The sequence below is a fragment of the Peromyscus maniculatus genome, chromosome 7 (assembly GCF_049852395.1).
Source record: "Peromyscus maniculatus bairdii isolate BWxNUB_F1_BW_parent chromosome 7, HU_Pman_BW_mat_3.1, whole genome shotgun sequence".
Classification (NCBI taxonomy): domain Eukaryota; kingdom Metazoa; phylum Chordata; class Mammalia; order Rodentia; family Cricetidae; genus Peromyscus; species Peromyscus maniculatus.
The window spans coordinates 68,701,132-68,721,239 of NC_134858.1; the positions used below are offsets into that span (position 1 = coordinate 68,701,132).

A 20,108-nucleotide genomic window follows, 5' to 3' on the forward strand; every position below is an offset into this window, starting at 1 on the left:
GAGCTGAGATGAGAGGGGCAGGTCACAGGATGTGTTTTAAGCCCTAGGCTCTAGAGACTGGGGCAGTTCAGCTGGGAGACCAGTCACTCACTTCTTCCTCCAAATGGTGCAGGTGGTGCTTGTGTCTTTAGGGGCTGCTGATTTTGTGGGGGATGGTTGGCCAGGGGGAGCATGATGGATTTGGTGGGTTTGGGTGGTGGAGGGGGTCTTGCAGGTTACAGAGTCCAATGAGTGTTGGGGGTGGTAGCTGCCTACCTGGAGGACTCTTCCCTGCTATCCTACAGCTCTCCCTCTCTCATTCCTGATGTTTTCCTTCTAACTCTCTCATTCCTGATGTTTCCCTTCTAACTTATTTTAACTCTGTCATTCTTGATATTTTCCTCCTAGCCCATTTTAACTCTATCTCTATTCCTTCCCTTACATCTTATACACCTTCTTATAGGTAAAATAAAAATTACAATGTGATTACATTTTGGTTTTCAAATGAATGATTACAATGAATGCAAGTAGAAACATGTTTTCCATCTCCCTTACATGATTAAACATTTTATGTATTACAGGTGAAAAACAAATTATCCCAAGAACCCACATACACTCATACCCAAGCAACTTTCTATAGATTAGCTGTGTGGGCAAGCATAGTATTTTTCTCAATCAGGTCTTTTACTGGCTGGCTGCAGTTTTGCTCTTACAAAGAAAGGACCAATTACTTTATTACTTCTCTAGAAAGGTAATCTTATAAGGAATCTTAAAGGAATTACAAACCTAAACTTTTATATATGAAAAAAAATCAGTCAGTTTTAGTTTAAATCTTTGGGGTGCATAGCCACTCACCATTCTTGCTTTTAATCTCCTAATATTTTTTATATTAGGAGATTAAAAGCAAGAATGGGTACAAGGAATTAATCATCACATTTGGTCATCAACCAATCCTAGCAAGAAAAGTGCATCAGCTAGTAATAATTGGGCTGCTTTGTTTTTGTTCCCTGACCTTAAAGAGTTCCACATTCAGCTATGTGCCTTTCTGAAACTTTAGACTATCTTCTTGGATATTTCACCTGAAGCCTATTTGATAAAAACATCTTAGTCTAATTTTAAGTTATTTTCAAAGCTTTGTTTCAGCTGTGATGCACTCCAAAACCTGTGAACACATCTCCCAACATTAATGTTATAAGAATTTAAGCTAGCTGGGCTAATTGGGACTCAGTTGTTTTTCTTAATTATTAACCTAAGCAACAGTCTATGTGGCTCCTCAATAGAAACTCATGCGTTGTAGCAGTGTGACACTTCCTTGTTTATATTTCTAATCATCCAAACTCTATTTAAACTAACATTATTATCATCATTTAGACAGTACAGCTTAGGAAGAGATAATCTTCTTAAAAATCCACAGGTAAAAAATGCCCAATAGAACAGGATGTTTCCATGAGATAAGCACACTACATTACAGGCAATGGGGATCTCCCCACACCCATTCACACCATGCCAGATACCAGAGAAAGATTAGCAGCGGCAAACATGTAAAGGCACAGCACAAGCAAAAGACATTCTGGGGTCTGTGGTCTCAGGGCCTTGCCTAACCAAGATTGACCCATCAGAGAGTTTCCTCCAGGTGGGCTGACACCTTGAACTTCAATTGCCCCCTGCTGCTCCTCTGACACAGCCACCGGCACCAGGCAAAAATAAATCTTGAAGAATAACAAATACAGAATCAGGCCTCAAGAAACAGTTTTATCACCTATTATGTACTTGTGCTCCCATCAAGCTTCTCTGGAGGATAAGGGACTGTGCTCGTCAAATCTGTTCTGTTTCCCCCCTTGATGGCCCTTGGGCTCCTTGAAGGACTCTCTTATGTCCTTCCCCCACACCCTGTCCCCAAACCTTATCCAGACCCCGGGTCCCTGACTTCTACTCACTGCCCGTATGATATAGAGGACCTTTGGCTTCCCTTCACAGAAGCATGGCCCTGGATGTGGGACACCTGGAAACAAACCTAAAACTCAATGACTTCACTTGCTTACCATATATACATTATCACCCATGGCAACAACATTCCTTCTTCAGGCGGCTTCACTGCTCTGTGTCTTTCTCACTAAAATTCTTCCTCTAGTCCTAGGACCTAGAGGTTCCCTTCTCCAAGTTACTAATGTGATGCTATAGCCTCCTTTACTATTAACTGTTTAGAATGTTCTTTTAAAAATAATTTCGGAGAGGGTGTGCTGGGATTACAGGCATACTCATCACATTTGCCTGTCTCCTTGTTCTTCTGTGGTCATTCTGTTCAGCTACATTCTACATTTCTCCACAGACACTGCCCACAACACATTTTTCTCATGTTATTTTTTTTAACTCTTACAATGAACTTGACAAAGGCTAATATTTATCCACATGGTACAAGTTAAAAAAATGATATATTTATTTTATTTTATGTGTATGTGTGTTTGCATAAATGTATGTGTGCTACATGCATGCAGTGCTTGTGGAGTCCAGAACAGCATCAGATCACCTGAACCTGGAGTTGCAGATAGTTATGAGCAATCACATAGGTCCTCTGTTAAGAGCAGCCAGTGCTCTTATAATTAGAAACTTAAGAAAAGTTGTGCAATTCCCTGAAGCCACTCACAGCATTGGGGACCGGAATGTTATTTCAGTTTGAGGACTCAGACTCGGGATCTTGGAATTTTGCAGCTCACATTCAGTTACAAGTTCTTCAAGCCCCAGACATTTTTGCTGAGCACCCAGGGAGCTATATCAATAAACATTTGTGTTCTGCTTTACTTTGTGATCAAAACGGAAAAGAAAATGGTGAGAGTATGGGGATCTTTTCACAAACCAACCAATACAGCTGTGGCCCTTTATGATAGGGTCTCATTGGGCAGCCCTGGCTGACCCAAAGCTTCTAATGTGGACCAGTCTGGCCCAAAACTTGCGGTGCCTCCATCTCCCAAATGCTGGGATTATAAATGTGGGCCACCACATCCAGCAGAAGCTACTTCAAATATCAATCTAGTTGAGACATTTATCTCCCTTGAGAGTCAGATAAACCTAGGCCTCATGGAGGGATAGGGCAGATTCATGACACCCCATGCTTACCACCATATTTCACAGTCCTTGGAGGTAGATAGAGATGCCATCTCTTGTAGCTATCACCCTTAGCACAAAAGAGACACTAGAAGTGAAATGGGCCTCATTTGCCTCTGGTCCATGCAGCCACTCTTTGTCTTGGTCTCAACTAATAGGAAGCAACTATGTGTATTGAAAAGGAAGCTGAGAACTCTTCTAATGGTATCAGCATCTTCAAGGGCAAATCATTGTCAAGAAAGCTCAGTTCGTATAAGGACCTCTGACTTGGAAATGCAATCCTTCCTTTTGACAGGCATACAATGTTCCAACACACACCCCATCCCCGTCCCTACTTTCTGTCATGTCTTTCCACCAAAAGCGGGTCCTTGTTGATTCTCCACTTACTTGGTCTACAAAGGCGTTTGGCAGGGATATGAATGGAGCTGGGTAGGTTGCAAAAATGAACGCTGTTGCGTTTTCTCCCACGATGAGCAATTGTCCATCAGCAAAGGCCATGAGTCCATCTATGGAAGACAGAGCTCAGGGACATTAGTGTTTTCTGGAAAGGGCTGAGAGAGGCTGTTCTAGTTGGCTTTCATTAAACTGTGGCATAGCCTAGGGTAACCTGGAAGGGATTCTCAACTAGGAGATTGCCCTGACTAGGTTGGCCTGTGGATATGTATATGAGGGTTTGTCTTGCTTCTTAACTGATGATGAAGATGGGTCCATCCCACGATGGGTGGAGCCACTCTTCAAGGAGATGGTTCTAGGCTGTATAACAAAGCTGTGTATTGTGGTGGTATTGTGTTCCCCAAAATATTGTGCACCCCAATAAACTAATCTGGGGTCAGAGACAGAACAGTCACTAGATACAAAGGCTAGAAAATGGTGGCATTCACATCTTTAATCCTAGCACTCCAGAGGGAGAAATCCCTCTGGATCTCTGTGAGTTCAAGGCCACATTGGAAACAGCTAGGCATGGTGATACATGCCTTTAATCCCAAGAAGTGAGCCTTTAATCCCAGGGAGTGATGGCAAAAACAGAAAGATATATAAGGCGTGAAGACCAGAGACTAGAAGCTTTTAGCTGGTTAAGGTTTCAGGCTTTGGAGCAGCAGTTCAGCTGAGACCCATTCTGGATGAGGACTCAGAGGCTTCCAGTCTGAGGAAACAGGATCCGCTGAGGAACTGGCGAGGTGAGGTGGCTGTGGCCTGTTCTGTCTCTCTGATCTTCCAGCGTTCACCCCAATCCTGGCTTAGGTTTGATTTTATTAATAAGAACTTTTAAGATTCATGCTACAGTGTATGCCTGAGCTTATAAGCCAGCACCATCCCTCCATGTTGTCTGCTTCAAGCTCCTGTTTGAGTTCCTGCTTTGACTTCCTTCCATGATAGACCATGACCTGGAAGCTGAAATAAACCCTCTCCTCTTCTAAACTACTTTTGGTCAGAGTGTTTTTATCACAGCCACAGAAGTCAAAATAGAACATCTCTAAACTTGGACCCAATTCTTAGTCAGTGGAGTCTTTGGGACCAACCTTCTTTTGGGGGTGTGGGTGGAATTCTTGGAATTTTCAAGATGGATCTAAAATCAAAGCGTGACTTTAACTAAGTGGAAGTCATAGCTCCTAGAATGCTCTCTAGTGTCCCTAAAACTTTACTTCAGAACTTGAAGGTGTACCTGGATAATGAAGATGCTGTGGATGACCTGGAGAGCCCTCAGAGCCGGGAAACTGGCTGCGGCCGATACTGGCAACACCTACCCTATGCTTTGCTGCTGGAACCCTGAGTTTCTGGTTGGACCTTGAATCTTCCTTAGACGTTTAATTCTCAGAGAGAGACTGTGGGGAGAGGCCCCTTTGTATAACATGTTTCCCTAGGATTTGAATGATCCATGTCTTCAGTTTGCCTCCCAGAATGCTCTGAGACTCTACTTGGGTTGTAGGCAAAGAACTATTTTAACAGCTGGCGCCACAGAATCTAGGATTCCTTAGCCTTAAGGACTTGGGGAGTCCCTTGTTTTCCAGAGAAGAAAACTGGGCCCTACAATGTCTGATGACTTATTTATTCACTTATTATTTCTTCTGAGACAAGGTTTCAAGTCACCAAGACTGGCCTTGAATTTGCTTCGTAGCTGAGAATGACTTTGAATTCCCAATCATCCATCCTTCCTCACAGGTGCTAGGATTATGGGAGTGTGCTACCATACTTCATTCCCAATTTATTTAAATCACAGACTAAGACCGTCACAGTCTTAGCTCAGCCCTAGGTCTGTGATCACCAGGACCACATTTTCCTGAGGATAGCTCCTGAGCAGATAGATACCCTGGCTGTTCTCTAGAAGGGGCAGAGACCCAGCCTGTTTCTCAGCTGTGCTTCTTCCTTAATGGCATATTCTCGGATTCCTACTCTCAATATTTCCTGGGCCACAGTTTTCGTGATCAGGCATGATCTCTTTTGTAGTCAAGTCAGAGAAAGCAGCAGAGAGCTCACTGGCATTTCGCCTATGCTCATATTGTAGTGTGGGGTGGACCCGAAATTAGGCTCTCAAAAGTTGTACCCTCCCATTTTAAGATTTGTATCTTGGGGTCTAGAGAGGTGGCTCATCAGTTAAGAACTCTAGCTGCTCTTCCAGAGAAGACCCGAGTTTGAGTCCCAGAACCCACATGGTGTCTCACTGTGCTCTATAACTCCAGTTCCAGAGAATCTGATACCCTCTTCTGGCCTCCGTGATAATCAGACACACAGGTGGTGCCCAGACATGTATACAGGCAAAAACAAAAAACAAACAAACAACAACAAAAACCCCAAACCCCCACACAGATAAACATCTTTAGACTAAAAAAAAAAACAATTCATAGATGTCATTAAAAGGCTTTATAAATTGGCCCAGTTTATAACATGGGCCTCATTGTCACATGCTTCCTGTTCTGGCTCAGTCTCACCGCTTCCTACCATGAAATTTAAGCTTCCATAGGATGCCCCTCTAGCCCTCCAAATCTTTGGACTCCAGGTCAATACTCACCATAGTAAACACCAAAGACAGCTGCGGCCCCCACAAAGGCTCCTAAAAACTGGGCTCCCACATAAAATGGTAACTTGAACCATTCCATCCTTCCAAAGACGCACATTGCAAAAGACACAGCTGGGTTGATGTGGCCTCCTGTGAGGAAGAGGAGACTGTCAGGGGTTAGAGGTCAGAGGGCAGGGCTGGGGAGAGGGAAATAGAAACACAGATGAGTGCTGGCAGGGGGAAATCTAATAACCCACGGCACAATTAAACACAGTTTAGAATATTTCCCTGTATGAAAAGGGACCCAGACACTACAAACCTGGTGTGGGTAAGGAGATCAATCTTTAAGGGAGAATTTTAGCCACCACTTAAGGAGTACCACAAGTGGATTGATGAAAATTATTACTGTGAATATATATTTAAGGCAGCTGAGGCTTACGTCCATAGCTAACACTTCTTCAGCACATGCCCACAGGCTGTAAAGCTATTCTTCACACCGGGAAGGAATGCTGTCCTGGTGGACACTCTGTGCCTTTCCCTGAGGCAGAAAGGTTTTATTGGAGGTGATTGCCATGTCTGGATGGAATCTTCTAGGTCCCTCTGCATAAACAATGTGTTATCTCACACAGAAATGTGGCAACAACTCCCTCAACCCAACCCAACCTGGTTAGGACTCAAGTTTGGTTCCCAGCACCCACACCAGGTAGCTCAAAACCATCTGTGACTCCAGCTCTAGCAGATCCGATGCCCTCCTCTGGACTCTGCATGTGCCTGCACACGCTTCCCCACCCCCGCAAATACACATAATTAAAACTATATCTCAAAGCACGATGTATCTGCCTTGAAAACAAAGTATGTGCACACATATGCACATCTGAGCTTGCACGGTGGCCGGGCATTTCGCATGGAAGGGGGATCAAGTTCATTCTCAAAAGGAGCACACTGGAAGGTGGACATTCAGGTTAGATGTGAACAAGAGAGACGACAAGCAATCCTGATGGCAATGGTGATTATGAGGATGAGGATAATCCTGAAGCCTGGCCCTCATCAGAACCATGGGCAAGCCTAATTCTAGAAGTCCACCACCATGAAGGGAGCCATGCTTTTCCCAAGTCTCCTGTCCAAGGCTGACAGTGGGCTTTTGGCTGCTAACCTACTAAGGTAGCCTCCCCTGCCATTCAACTCCAGTGACTATGAGCTAGAACATTCCAGTATGTCAAAGCGTGGGTGATCTCCCAGATCCTTTTGAGTGTTTCAGCTGTGGGGTCTTGCTTTTTTATGGGCTCCCAAAGCCAGATTCATAGGAATGTTGGAAACATGAATTTGAACTGACATGGACTGATGGGAAATTCCTGGAGCCAGACTGCATCTGTTCCTCTTCTCTTCATGGCTGCATGAAGAGTCCTTCACTTAACACAGGCCTGGCCAGGGATGCAGGGACAGAGCATCCAACAGCAGCCCACAGAACAAATTACATTTATCGACTTCAGAGGGGAGGAGGGTCTGAGCCTAGAGAAGAGGGGTCTTTGTGCACAGCAAATGAGGGAAGGTACTAGATACAATTAAAAAACAAAAAACAAAACAAACAAAACCAGGGCTAATCCCCTCTAACAGGGCAGAATCTAGATCTAAGACAGCCAGCCTGGAGGCACTCACTGTGAAAGGACAAAGGGGCCATAAAAAGTCACCTCTGATCAAAACCAGCCCTCAGGAGGGCATTACGGAGTGAGGCTTCTAGAACAAGCTCTCTTCTAAGATTAAAACCTGTGGCAGGTAGGTTTACATTTTGCAGTCTCTGGCAAGCACCCTGGAAGCCTAATTAGCTTTGGATCTCATGCGATATCAGCCACTTTGTAGGCATTTTAGATGAGAAAGCTGATGAAAGAATCAAGGGGCTTTGTTTAGATGATGTACACAATGGAAGTCTGGGGACAGTTCCTTGGGAGTCAGAGAGGGTCGACCTGGAAGGAAGCTTTGAAAATGAATGAGGAGAAGGGGCTAAGGGGTGACAGAGGGTTCAGAAAGGGAGGGGGAGCAATGGCTGGAGTCCAGAGGGCTGTAGAACTTCCTCTGTACGGACCTGCATGGCTCACGGCAAGGCCAAGGCCAGAGCAGTGTAATGGAAAGAACATGGGCACCAGGGTCAGAGAGTCCTGCCCTCACATATCGGCTCTTCGAAGGTTGCTTTGATGACTGTATTATTCACATAAAGAACCCCCTCAGGGAACAGCTGGAGCCCAACAGGCCCAAGACGTGGGTCTTGGGTGAGCCAAGTGAACCCTTCAAAGATTCTGTTCTAGGAAACTCCCTACCACCCTCGCACAATTCTGTGATTAGGTACCTTACAATTCTCCTGTCACTGAGCAAGGCTTTTCTGCTTTTTCAGTTAATTCATTTACAAAATGCTACATCAAAAACAATTACCAACAGGATCCACTGAGATGCCTAAGATGATAAGGTAAAGGCACTTGCCACCAAACCTAACAACCTGAATGCAATCCCCAAGACCCATACGGTAAGAGGAGAGAATTTATGGCCTCCACATGTACACACACACACACACACACACACACACACACACACACACACAAATGTAACTTTAAAAAATAGTTACCACCAGGCAGCCTACATGCTTTGAATAGCGTATTACATAATTACGTGTGTATAATAATTGGGTGTGTGTAACAATAAGCTCTGATTGGTTGAATGGCATATTCATAGTGGAGCAGGATGCTAAAACTCCTTTCTTTATAGCAAATTGATTCTTTATATTTAAAAGTGAAAGGCCACTGACTTCACCAGTCTGTGGCTACAAAATGGGATAACATTTATATTCATGTCTAGCAGGTACAGGTTGTTCTTGGAGTCCTCAAGAAGGGCTTCCCATGAGGCTACAAACCATGTTAGGCAGAGCCACCTTGCTAGAGACACCTCCCACACAATTGTCTTCTCTTATTCCTGTGGCCACTGATGCCAAGATTGATGCCGTGGGCTGTGTAGCTGTCATGGAGAGCACATGCGCTGTCCCTGCACATTTCCAAGTCGTCAGTCCTCAGTGCCTGAACTGTGCTAGTTCCAAACAGAGGCATGATAGGTGCTCCCACTCCAGCTCAACACTGTAATTCGCCAGTCAGGGTTGGGTGCTCTCACAGCCTCCCAGAAACAACTCGGTCAGAGCCTAGGCTGAATGCAACCTCTCATCGTTTCTGATTCTCACTCCCAAGAACTTGGACTCAGTACCCAGGCCAGAGGGGACAGCTCTTGGCCATCTTTCTGCAACCTTTTATCCTTCCTGCTGCTCCTTCCAACCCTTTCCCCCTACAGTGACCCCCCAAGTCCCCAAATATAACAATGAATGCAAAGATTCATGACCCACAGTGGCCGGGACAAGGGTCAGTTACACTAAGAGAATCTGAGGGGAATTAGTACCATACAATGGCTTGACAATGTTCAGCTCAGGAGATCATGAAGGCAAAATACTCTGAACTGGTGGTTCTCAAACCTGTGAGTCAAGACCTTTCAGGGTTTAAGGACCCTTTCACAGGGATCCCATACAGATATCCTGCATATCAGTTTGTTACATTACAGTTCATAACAGTAGCTCCATGACTCAGAATACCTAGCCCTGCCCTGGGTCTCTTCCTAAGTTTCCTCACTGCATTCAATAGCATCCTATCATTTTGCTTTGCAGAGCCCTGTAAATGGCCATCATCAGCCTAGCCACCAAGGAGGAACTAGGTTAACGTTTCCTAGCTCAGGCATTTCTGTCGTAAAGATGGCATTGACATTGCATAAGACCTAGCTTCTCTGGTTGTAGCTGATAAAGATCCAGGGACTTGCCTCTGCTGGTGTGGCCTTCGCTGAGCTATCTACAACCTTCTCTGGGAAATGCTTCCAAGCATGAAATTCATAAAATAAGAAGTACTGGTTACCAGAAGACACACTACAGCAGCCAGGGAGGGCTCAGGTGTGAGTGCTAACCCCGTCCAGTCCTTGTTCAATGTTGCTTTTACATAAGCCACTTACCATTTGTTGGTATTTAAATTTTATCATCCATAAAAAGATATCAATACATACTCTTGCAGGATTGTAGAGACATAATAAATAATGTGTGTAAAGCAGCCAACCCTGCTAGCACATTGGGACTGTTGACTTAATAGTTGTAATAATGACTTCTACTGCGTACCAGAGACACCTCCAGTGACGTAAATAGCCATCACAACTGCCATGGCAAATCCAACATTGATGGTGACAATTCCACCAAGATGTCCTCGACTGAGAACCGCTTGGGCAACAGAGCCACATCCAAGGACCTAGAAAGAAAGGACAAAACAACTCATAAAAATAAAGGAAGTGGGGATGACCACTGTCTAATGCAAAATGCATTCATGGTGTGCATGTTTTAAGTGAAGTCATGAATTCAGCTTCCTTAGATATCAAACAATTCAAATTATAATGCTTTGGCTGTCTCCATGGCTACATCTAAGTTGCAGATGAATCTTACTATGGGTGTGCAATGTGAACATCTTGCCTACAACTTATAAATTATGTAAGTTTACACCGTGGTCTAGATTCCTCTTCTCAAAGGGGTGAAAAAATGAAAGATTCCAAGTTGGAAGTGTAAAAATTGTCCTCAAATATCTTCTTGATGGTGATGAATTGATTCTATGTAACCTCTATAAGGTTGTCCTAGGAGGCCCCGTGGAGAAATATAATTTGTATATTAGACATTTATTTGTATATTAGAAAGAGTGATTTCAGCTTACCACCTCCTCAAAGGCAGAAGACAGGTGATATACAGGTGACCTTTGGATGTCCCACTGTCCCCAGTTCAAGAATATACCTACCCATTTTATTTGCAAATTGCTAGACTTAGGAGATGTAGAAGAGCCTGGCTTCTGGAGGGAAGCCCTCGATATGCACGCCACATTGAAGCCTTTGACTTTATCCACCATCTTGGTGCCATACTCTACATTAAGTGGTATATGGTGATACTTTATTTGTACTGAAATGTGATTTTATTTGTATGTTAATAAATAAAGTTGCCTGGGGGTCAGAGCTAATGGCAAGCCATAGCAGAAGTCTGGAAGTGGTAGCACACGCCCTTAATCCTGGTCACATGACAGGCAGATCTCTGTGTGTTCAAGGATACCACCAGCATGGAGACACACGCCTTTAATCTCAATACCAACCATAGAAGATCTGGAGGTCTGTGTAGATGGGCAGTGACGAGGAGGTCATGTGGCTGGGTTTAACAACCAATGAGAAGGCAGAACAGAAAGTCTATGTAAAGACAGACACACAGGAAGTAGTGCTCTTATGGAGAGGTAGGACAGCAGCGGCAGTGAAGGGTAAGAAAGGGTTTCCTAGCTCTTAACTACTGCTCTGACCTCTTGGCTTTTAACTCTGAATTTGGCTCTGTGTTTCTTATTTAATAAGATTGTTCATCTACACGGCTACAACAAAAATACCTAACAAGACACAATGCTGAGGCTGGGCAGATGGCTCAGTGGTGAGAGTGCTTGTGAGAAAGCAGGAAGACCTGAATTCAAAGTCCCAGCATCCATGCTAAGAACCCCCGTGTTGAGGAGCAGAGACAAGCAGACCTAAGAGCTTGCTAGCCAGCTTAGTGGGAATGATGAGCTCAGGTTCAGTGTGGGAGACGTTCTCTCAAAAGAGTAAGGTAGAAAGGAATAGAGCAGATGCTAGACACGTGTCCTCCTCTGATGTCCTCACAGACATATACAGGAGTGTATACCTGCACACACATGCATATGCGTGTACATACATGCACATACACCACACACATACAAACAAACAAACAAACAAAAACCCTGCAATGCTTCATACAGATCTGTGCTGCTGTTTTCTGGGTGGTGGCTCTAAGGAGGGTCATATGAACCCCTAATGGCTCAACTCCCCCCCCCCAGCCTACAGTGTGATTTATACCCACCCCATACACCTCCTGCCCCCAAGGTGATTTCAGCATCTAGGATAGATAGAAAGGGAGCTGTTTACCAGAGTGAAATCAGGCAGGTTAGAGGCCTCCCTGGGGACAAGCCAGTTCAAGCTTTTCTGTTCCCTCTGGCCCCACACTAGGAGTTCTGCAGCAGAGTCATGACCAGGGGAAGACTCTTGTTTGGAGAGTTAGCAGCCATCTCTGCCCTGGCAGTTTAGAGTAGCTCATCTCAGATGACAGTAATATCCAACCCTACTTTCTGAGAATGTGACTCAGTGCTACTTGCTTAGTTCAGAAGTTATCCTCAGTATTTAACTGGCTTCAGATTACAAAGGAAAAATAAAGCCAGGAATGGAGGTTTAATTCTGACAGTCTTGAGAATAGGGACTCTAGGGTGAAAATGGAGCCAGGGTGATCTAAAATAGAAAAGAGCACATTGTGATTACAGCTTGATCAGTCGGTAGAACATGAGACTCTTAATCTCAGGGTTGTGGGTTCAAGCCCCATGTTGGGCGCCAGATATAGATGAACAATCTTATTAAATAAGAAACACAGCCAAATTCAGAGTTAAAAGCCAAGAGGTCAGAGCAGTAGTTAAGAGCTAAGAAATCCTTTCTTACCCTTCACTGCCGCTGCTGTCCTACCTCTCTGTAAGAGCGCTACTTCCTGTGTGTCTGTCTTCATATAGACTTTCTGTTCTGCCTTCTCATTGGTTGTTAAACCCAGCCACATGACGTCCTCATCATTGTCCATCTATACAGACCTCCAGGTCTTCTATGGTTGGTATTGAGATTAAAGGTGTGTGTCTCCATGTAGCCGGAAAAACAATGAAGAGTACAGTACATACTCAGTGTGTTATTTTAACCTCCAAAAAGAAGAGCATGGTCCTGTGTGGTGGTGTAGGTTGTCTGACTTGTAAGAACAACACCTTTCCTGTTCTCACGCCCAGAAAGGAGCTGTTGCTTGTATTTACCTTGGTTTTTTTTTTCTAGTCTAGGAGGAAACCCTATTGGATTACATTACCTATTTGGATTCTTCATGCCAAACCTAACCCGAGATTCAATTCTCTAACATTCAATTATACTGTGTGCAATTGATAATCAGTTCTGTGTTGGCCTTAGTTTCTGTGCTGAAGGGGTTAAACTCTCCCACTTTTACAACTGAATTTAGGTTTCAGTTCTCTGAGAGGGGCAAACAGGTGTCTCTCCCAGCAAAGGGTCATTTATCAACAAACTACATCAAGGGCAAGAGAGAGAACACGAACAAGGCCTGAAGCCAGCCACATGATATCTCAAGGACAAGTCCTACAGCCCTGCTTCTGGGTCACTTCTGGACTTGCCCAAGCTTGTGCAAATATACCCAAAGATAAAACCTCAGCCGATTAAAAGTATACTAATGTAACCGATGTTTGTTTAACCAGTTACATTTGAGATGACCTCAGTGTCCCTGAAACTCCCCTTAGCTGTTCTTAAAAAGAGCCTACAGGCTCCTCTCAGGGTTATCACCATTTTGTACAGGTATAGTATTAAACACTCTTCGATCTTACATACTATTTGAGTCTGGGGTCTCCTTCAGCATTTCCTTGAACCCTACAGTACCTAGAAAACAGTATTTAAGGTTTCTTTCCACACCAACATCCAAGCATATGCCAATATCTGTCCTTAATGTTCTGTTTCCAATACTTCTCTGCAGATCTCATAGATCCACAAGGTCACTTCCTCATTCTTTAAAAACAAAAACAAACAAGAGAAAAACCTAAGAGGCTAGAAAGATGGCTCAATGGTGAAGAACACTTGCTGCTCTTGCAGGAGATCTGTGCTCAGTTCCCAGCACCTGAATTAGGCAAGTTCACAACACATATAACTCCAATCCCAGAGGATCTGCCACCCTCTTCTCATCTCCCTGACTACCAACATGCACATGGTACATATATAGGCAAGCACACACACACACACACACACACACACACACACACACACACACACACACACGAAAGTAAATTTTAAATTTTCTAATTCAAAATTTTAGTTAGCATACCAAACAGTGGGTTTCATTATTACAGTTTCATAATATACCATTTTACTTTGCCACCCACTGTCTCCTCTTCCCCTCAGACAATCTCCCTCTGCTTTAAGGTCAGAGGTAGGAAGAAGGATGATGAATGAAGATAAATAGACAGACAGACAGATGATAGGTGGATTAAGTTCCTGAGAAGAAACACACAATGTTTTGTCTTTCACTTTCTTGACAAGACCTAGCATGTGCTCAACCTAGCTCCTTCACCAGGGGAGCTGGACAAGTCCCCCAGCCATGTAGGAGATGGAAGGCATGACAAAGCCATGGATCTGCTCCTCATTGTGTCCTTTGCCCCCAAACTCTCTTTCACCTTTTACTTATATTCCTGAACTATCTTTACCAGGCGCTCTCTCATCAGTTCAACCTACTCAACTGCCTTTCTACAAATAACACCATCTCCTACTGGACTCAGTCCCTGTTAATAGACTGGAAGGTCAGAAGATCATATGAGTGCTGAGTTCCACCTCCACAACAACACCTCAAATTTAAGATTATATTTCTTTTGGGTATGAATCCTAAATTCAGGCAGGGTTTGGCAGGACATTTCATTTTTTCTCCACTGAAATTGTCTGAAGACATGAATTGTTCCTACATTCATGTCTGCCTTGTGAGTGGTATTGGCTACCTACCCACTGAGTCTTTCTGGAGTGCAGACCAGAGTGCTTACAAGTGTCTACTGCATGGTGTCTTGGCTTCTGCATAGCATGCTGGTTGGGTTTAAAAAGTGAGCATCACATAGCCCCAGAGTCTATGTTCTTAATTCCTATCCCATGTCCCTTGCAGTCTATACTATTTTGATAATTCTGAACTTACAGCAGACGGGGGGGGGGGGGGGGAATCTGCTATAGGCATTATTCCTACACTACACATACATACACAGAGAAAGAAAAGATCCATGTGTTAAATTTCCTGGTCTCTGTAACAGTTTCCAATATATTCATGTCAAATAATCAGAGTGTTGCTTTTTCTGCTGGGTAAGAGAGCACTCTTCATGATTGTGTAAATGAACACAACAAAAGCCTTAGCTCAGGCTTGCTTCATGGGATTTTTCAATAAAGGTTCAAATGAGATAACACTAATGAAAGCTCTATTTAAACAGCAAAGGGTGTTCATAAATGGAAACGCAGGATATTGTTGTTTTAAGTGTAAACGCAAAAGGAAAGCTAAGAGTCGGTGGATTCAAATGATTGGATCCATGAATGTAGCCGTAACCATGAGCGCACTTCCTGGCAATACCCAGCAGGGAGAGGCTACACTTAGGACAGGCAGGAGGAACAGTTGCTGTGCCAATCACAATCAAATGTGGGCGGGGGGGTGGGGGGGTGGGGGGGGGGACGGGACGGGACGGACTGCAAAACTGCAAGTGGTTTTGCTTGTTTTCAATGACTTTCCAAAGACTGGTCATTTTACAGTGAGTGAGGTGTGTGTGTGTGTGTGTGTGTGTGTGTGTGTGTGTGTAGGGTAGGAAAGTTATAAGAGCAGAATAAGTTCTGTCTTCATTAGTAGATTTTATGGCTATGAGGACAGGAGAAAGTTTCAATAGGAAAGACAGGAAACATTCAGAAGGGTAGAACAGGTGGCTAATTGGAAGGTGAGGTATGCCCCTCTATTACTAGCCACTAAGCCAAACACTCTGGAACCATCTGGCCTTCCTTCTTCCCTCCTTGAACATCCATAAGATGTCCCTATGCCTTGCTTAACCTTCTGTCTACAGCCTCTGGCCAGAGCCCCACCTCCAACTTCTTACCATCCAGTGATGGAGCGAGCTGCCATGCTACAGATGTACTTGTACAGATGAAAGTCTCCCTGCTGCCCAAGAAGTATCACTACACATCCAGGCTCTGCATTACCTTGTTCTGTGGAGCCCAGCTCCCTTCTGCCCATCACAGATCTACAGCACTGCATGGCAGCTACTTTGAGCCCTTTGAACTGACAGCTGCCACTCCAGTCTCTACATGCCTCCTCACAGGGGGCCTTTCTCTTCACTTGCTCCTCCAAACCTAGTCGATTCTTCATTTTTAACTAAAACTCTGCTTGCTTCAAGCATTCAAGCATGCCCCCCCCCCCACAACACACACACCGAGCTCCTCCCATTGGCCTTTTGAGACATTTCTAAATGCTGCAGTCTTTACAGGTCACATTACCTTGTGGCATTCCTTCAAGACTATTGGCCACCTGGATACAGAGCCCAGTTGGTAGAGGGATGACTCAGTGTGCACGAAGTACTGCACACAGTCTTCAGCACCACATAAAGGCAGGGTGCTGCCCACATGTAATCCCAGCACTTGGGGGGCAGAAGTAGGAAGATCAGAATTGGAGGAGGTTCTCATTTACCTCTCAAGTTCTCATTTACCTCTCAAGTTCTAGCCTACATGAGACAACATCTCAACGCCCTCCCCAGAAGACCATAATGCTTCAATGTCCGCCAGCACAGCTTATTCCTCTAATACTCACACTAAAACAATGCTTGGTGAAAGATTAAGATATTGAAGCCCAAGCAAAAAAAAGAATAAAACTTTTTTCTTGTACTCATGAGTGTAGAAAGAGGGGAAAGTAAGTTTGGGTAAGAGGATTAGGAAAAAAGAGATGTGATTTCTAAGAAATATTTGGAAGTTCCGAAAGTTACAAATTGAGTCACAACCTTGTGACACACCCTTTACTGGATGCAACGTGGAACCCAAAATGATGAAGTGATTTTTATGAATTGCTGAGGGCAATAAAAAGAAAGAGGGAAAACTCAGCCTGCATGGTTTTGTGAATGTTTTCACTCTTCTCAAGGGTCTCACCTATTTATCACTTTCTTTAAAGTGTCAAGATGTCCCAGGGCTGGGGAGATGGCTCTGTGTTTAAAGCCCTTGCCACCCAAGTGTGAGGGCCTGAGTTCTGATCCCCAGAAACCACAGAAAACTGAGCCCTGTGTCCAGGGCTTCTGTCTCCAGATGGGAGGTAAAGACAAGAAAATCCCTTGAAGCTTGAGGATCAGCTAGCCTGGTACACACCAAAGAGAGGAACAGAGAGATAGATGTGCCTTAAACAAAGTGAAAGGGGAGGACACACCTGAGGCTGTCCTCTGATCTGCACACACACCAACAACACTACAGTACCAGCTACGTCAGAAGCCATGGCACTGGCCAGCACTTGGGGGGAGCTATTCAGGATTAATATCTGTATTACTTACTTTTCATTGCTGTGATCAAATGCCATGACTAAAAGCAAATTATGGACAGTTACGGAGGGAGACTCCATAGCGATGAGACTTCTTGTGAGCTAAGGACCATACATTTGCTCCTTGGTCTCCCCTGTAACTGTGTGTTGGATCCTTTCTTTCACTGTCACCGTTTTATAAATAGGGAGACCAAAGCTAAGACAAGCTAGAAGCACTCTGCAGGTTCACAAGAAGAGGGAGCACCTTGATCAGGTTTGACTTCTTCCTACTTTTTACTGGATGGGTGAAAGAGGAACAGTCTTGAACCTTACGCTGTGAGTCAGACAAGGTCATGACTTCCTCTCATTTAAAAAGAAAGTCCATGGCTGGAGAGAGAGCTGAACAGAGCACGGACTGTTCTTGCAGAAGACCAGGGTTCGATTCCCAGCACCCATGTCAGATAGCTCACAATCACCTGTGACTTCAGCTTCTGGAAATCTGATGCTCTCTTCTGGTCTCTCAGGGAACCTGCATTAATGTGCACAGATTCACACACACACACACACACACACACACACACACACACACACACACACACACACACACACACACATTCTCTCTCTCTCTCTTTCTCTCTCTCTCTCTCTCTCTCTCTCTCTCTCTCTCTCTCTCTCTCTCTCTCTCTCCCTTTCTCTCTCTCTCTCTCCACATAGTTAAAAAATAAAATAAAAATGTAAATAGGTAAACAATGGAAAACAAAAGCTGGTGTGTGAGGGTCAGAGGCAAAGCCAGGCCCTCTGGTTCCCTGCCCTGAGTGCTTTCTCAGCCTACTGCTTCTCTGGATTCTCTTTCTAAAGATGCGATATGTATTTACACTCGGCTTTCTAGACAGTACGTTTTCCAATTGCAAAAAGAAAACTTTCTCAGCCGTAACAAAAATAGTCAGAAAGAACTAAGACTTCCATGTGGACATTCTGGTTAGAAAGCTTGTATCCTGAGAGAATGGGCCACATTTGGAAAGTACCCACAGTAAGGCAGGCTTGTAAAGGGACAGGAATCCTCAACCTGGAGTCAGATGGGCAGACAAATGGGCTAGCCCTAGTGCCCTCAAAGTAGAAAAGACTTTCACCAACTAACTCAGGCCCCAGAAAGGAGAGATGACTAAAACTCCATCATCTCGACTGGGCTGAAGAACAGCGTACTCCTATTCTGACCCACAGCCGGCATCTACATCCCTCTACTCCTCCCAGATGCTCAGCCGGATGAGAACTTGATCCTGATTCCAGAGGCCAGAATAATAAACTAATTAGGCGTTAGTTTGTAAAGGCACATGTGTTGTGTTGAGATGAGCATGGTTCCCTGTGCTGTGTAAGATAAGGATGCTGGCTGGTGAGAACAGTTCTCCCTGCGTGCACAGCACCTTACAGTGTCAACCACAACCTCCTCGGGAACTCTCAACCTGGAAGATCCTCCAAGACGAAGGAGCTTGGAGGCTGATGGGCCTCCTAGGTTCAAATCACCAGACCCGTGAAGATGCTCCTCAAACAAGGGAGAGTCTGTGGTCCAGCCAGCCTGGGAAGTATATCCTCTTTTCCTCTTTATAGTGAACCTGAAGGCTTTGGACAATTCCTGCTTGAGTTGGTTTAACTTCCACTCTCACATCTGGAAAGACCAGCACGCATGGACGACTGCTCTTCGTAGCGTTTCTTGAGCAATTTTCTATAACATTTGAAGAACCACATTTCACTGGGTCAGCTCTTTCATGGGGGAGGAAAGTGGTCAGAGAATGCACAGGAGCAGATGAAGAGTTTCAAAGTATAAATATAAGAAATTCGCCTCTTTTCTTTGCCACACTCCAAATTTTATTCTCCATATTAACTTATAATGTTTTCTTTGGGGCCAGTGAGATAGCTTAGCAGGTGAAGGGACTTGCTGCCAAGCCTGGTGATGATCTGAGTTCAGTTCTAGGGACCCATGTGACAGAAGGAGAGAAATGAGTTGTCATCTCATCCTCCACAAGCTTGTTGTGGCATGCTTGCACGCGTGCGCGCGCGCACACACACACACACACACACACACACACACACAATCTAAAATATACCTTTAAAAAAGAAAAAACGTGTCTTCATACAAGCTGCATCTTTGCTACGCGGTGGTGGCACAGGCCTTTAATCCCAGCACTCAGGACACAGAGGCAGGCGAATCTCTGTGAGTTCGAGGCCAGCCTGGGCAACAGAGTGAGATCCAGGACAGGCACCAAAGCTACACAGAGAAACCCTGTCCCGAAAAACAAAAACAAAAAACAAAAACCCTGCATCTTCATCACAAGATGCAGGGTAAGGAGGAGCCATATCTCTGCTTATCCCTGGCTTCTCCTTTCTTCACAAGTGATGGGATCATGATGCAATGAACCCAGTCTCTAAAGAAAAACCAGCCAAACCCACTTCTGGAAAGTAGAGTCAATAAAAATAGGAAGTTTTCTGAGTCCAAGTGAAAACACAGGGATCAAAAGCAGTGTTCTGTTGGCTGACTCCAGAGTTCTGGGGGCTGCAGCTTCTGGACCCATGGCCCCCAGCAGACTTTTCTTCCTAAGCTCTCCAAAACTGTGAACTTCCCAGGCAAGTCTGGCCCTCAAGTCAGCAGCTGGCAAGGGAAAACGGACCAGAGCAGTTGCTGACTGCTAAGGACTTGACAGGACAAGAGGTGGCTTTATATCCATGGACCCATCCCATCCTGAGAGAGGAGAAGAAACAAAGAGCTGTTCTTTAGGGGACAGTGTTCTGCAGCAGGTCCCTTCATCCATCCACTGTCCATTTTGATTTTGTCTACTTCACAGTCATATTTGATATATT

The 20,108-nt window shown here is 44.6% G+C and overlaps 1 protein-coding gene across 1 annotated transcript in view; it reads right to left on the reverse strand.

Annotated features, from left to right (window-relative positions):
* Aqp9 (aquaporin 9) overlaps positions 1-20,108 on the reverse strand; it is a 48,937-nt gene that overhangs the window by 14,760 nt on the left and 14,069 nt on the right. The window contains exons 2-4 of the mRNA XM_042281222.2: positions 10,263-10,389; positions 6,089-6,226; positions 3,469-3,587 (exon numbers count right to left, since the gene is read on the reverse strand). Of these exons, the coding sequence (XP_042137156.1) occupies positions 3,469-3,587; positions 6,089-6,226; positions 10,263-10,389 (384 nt within the window). The remainder of the gene's footprint in view (positions 1-3,468; positions 3,588-6,088; positions 6,227-10,262; positions 10,390-20,108) is intronic.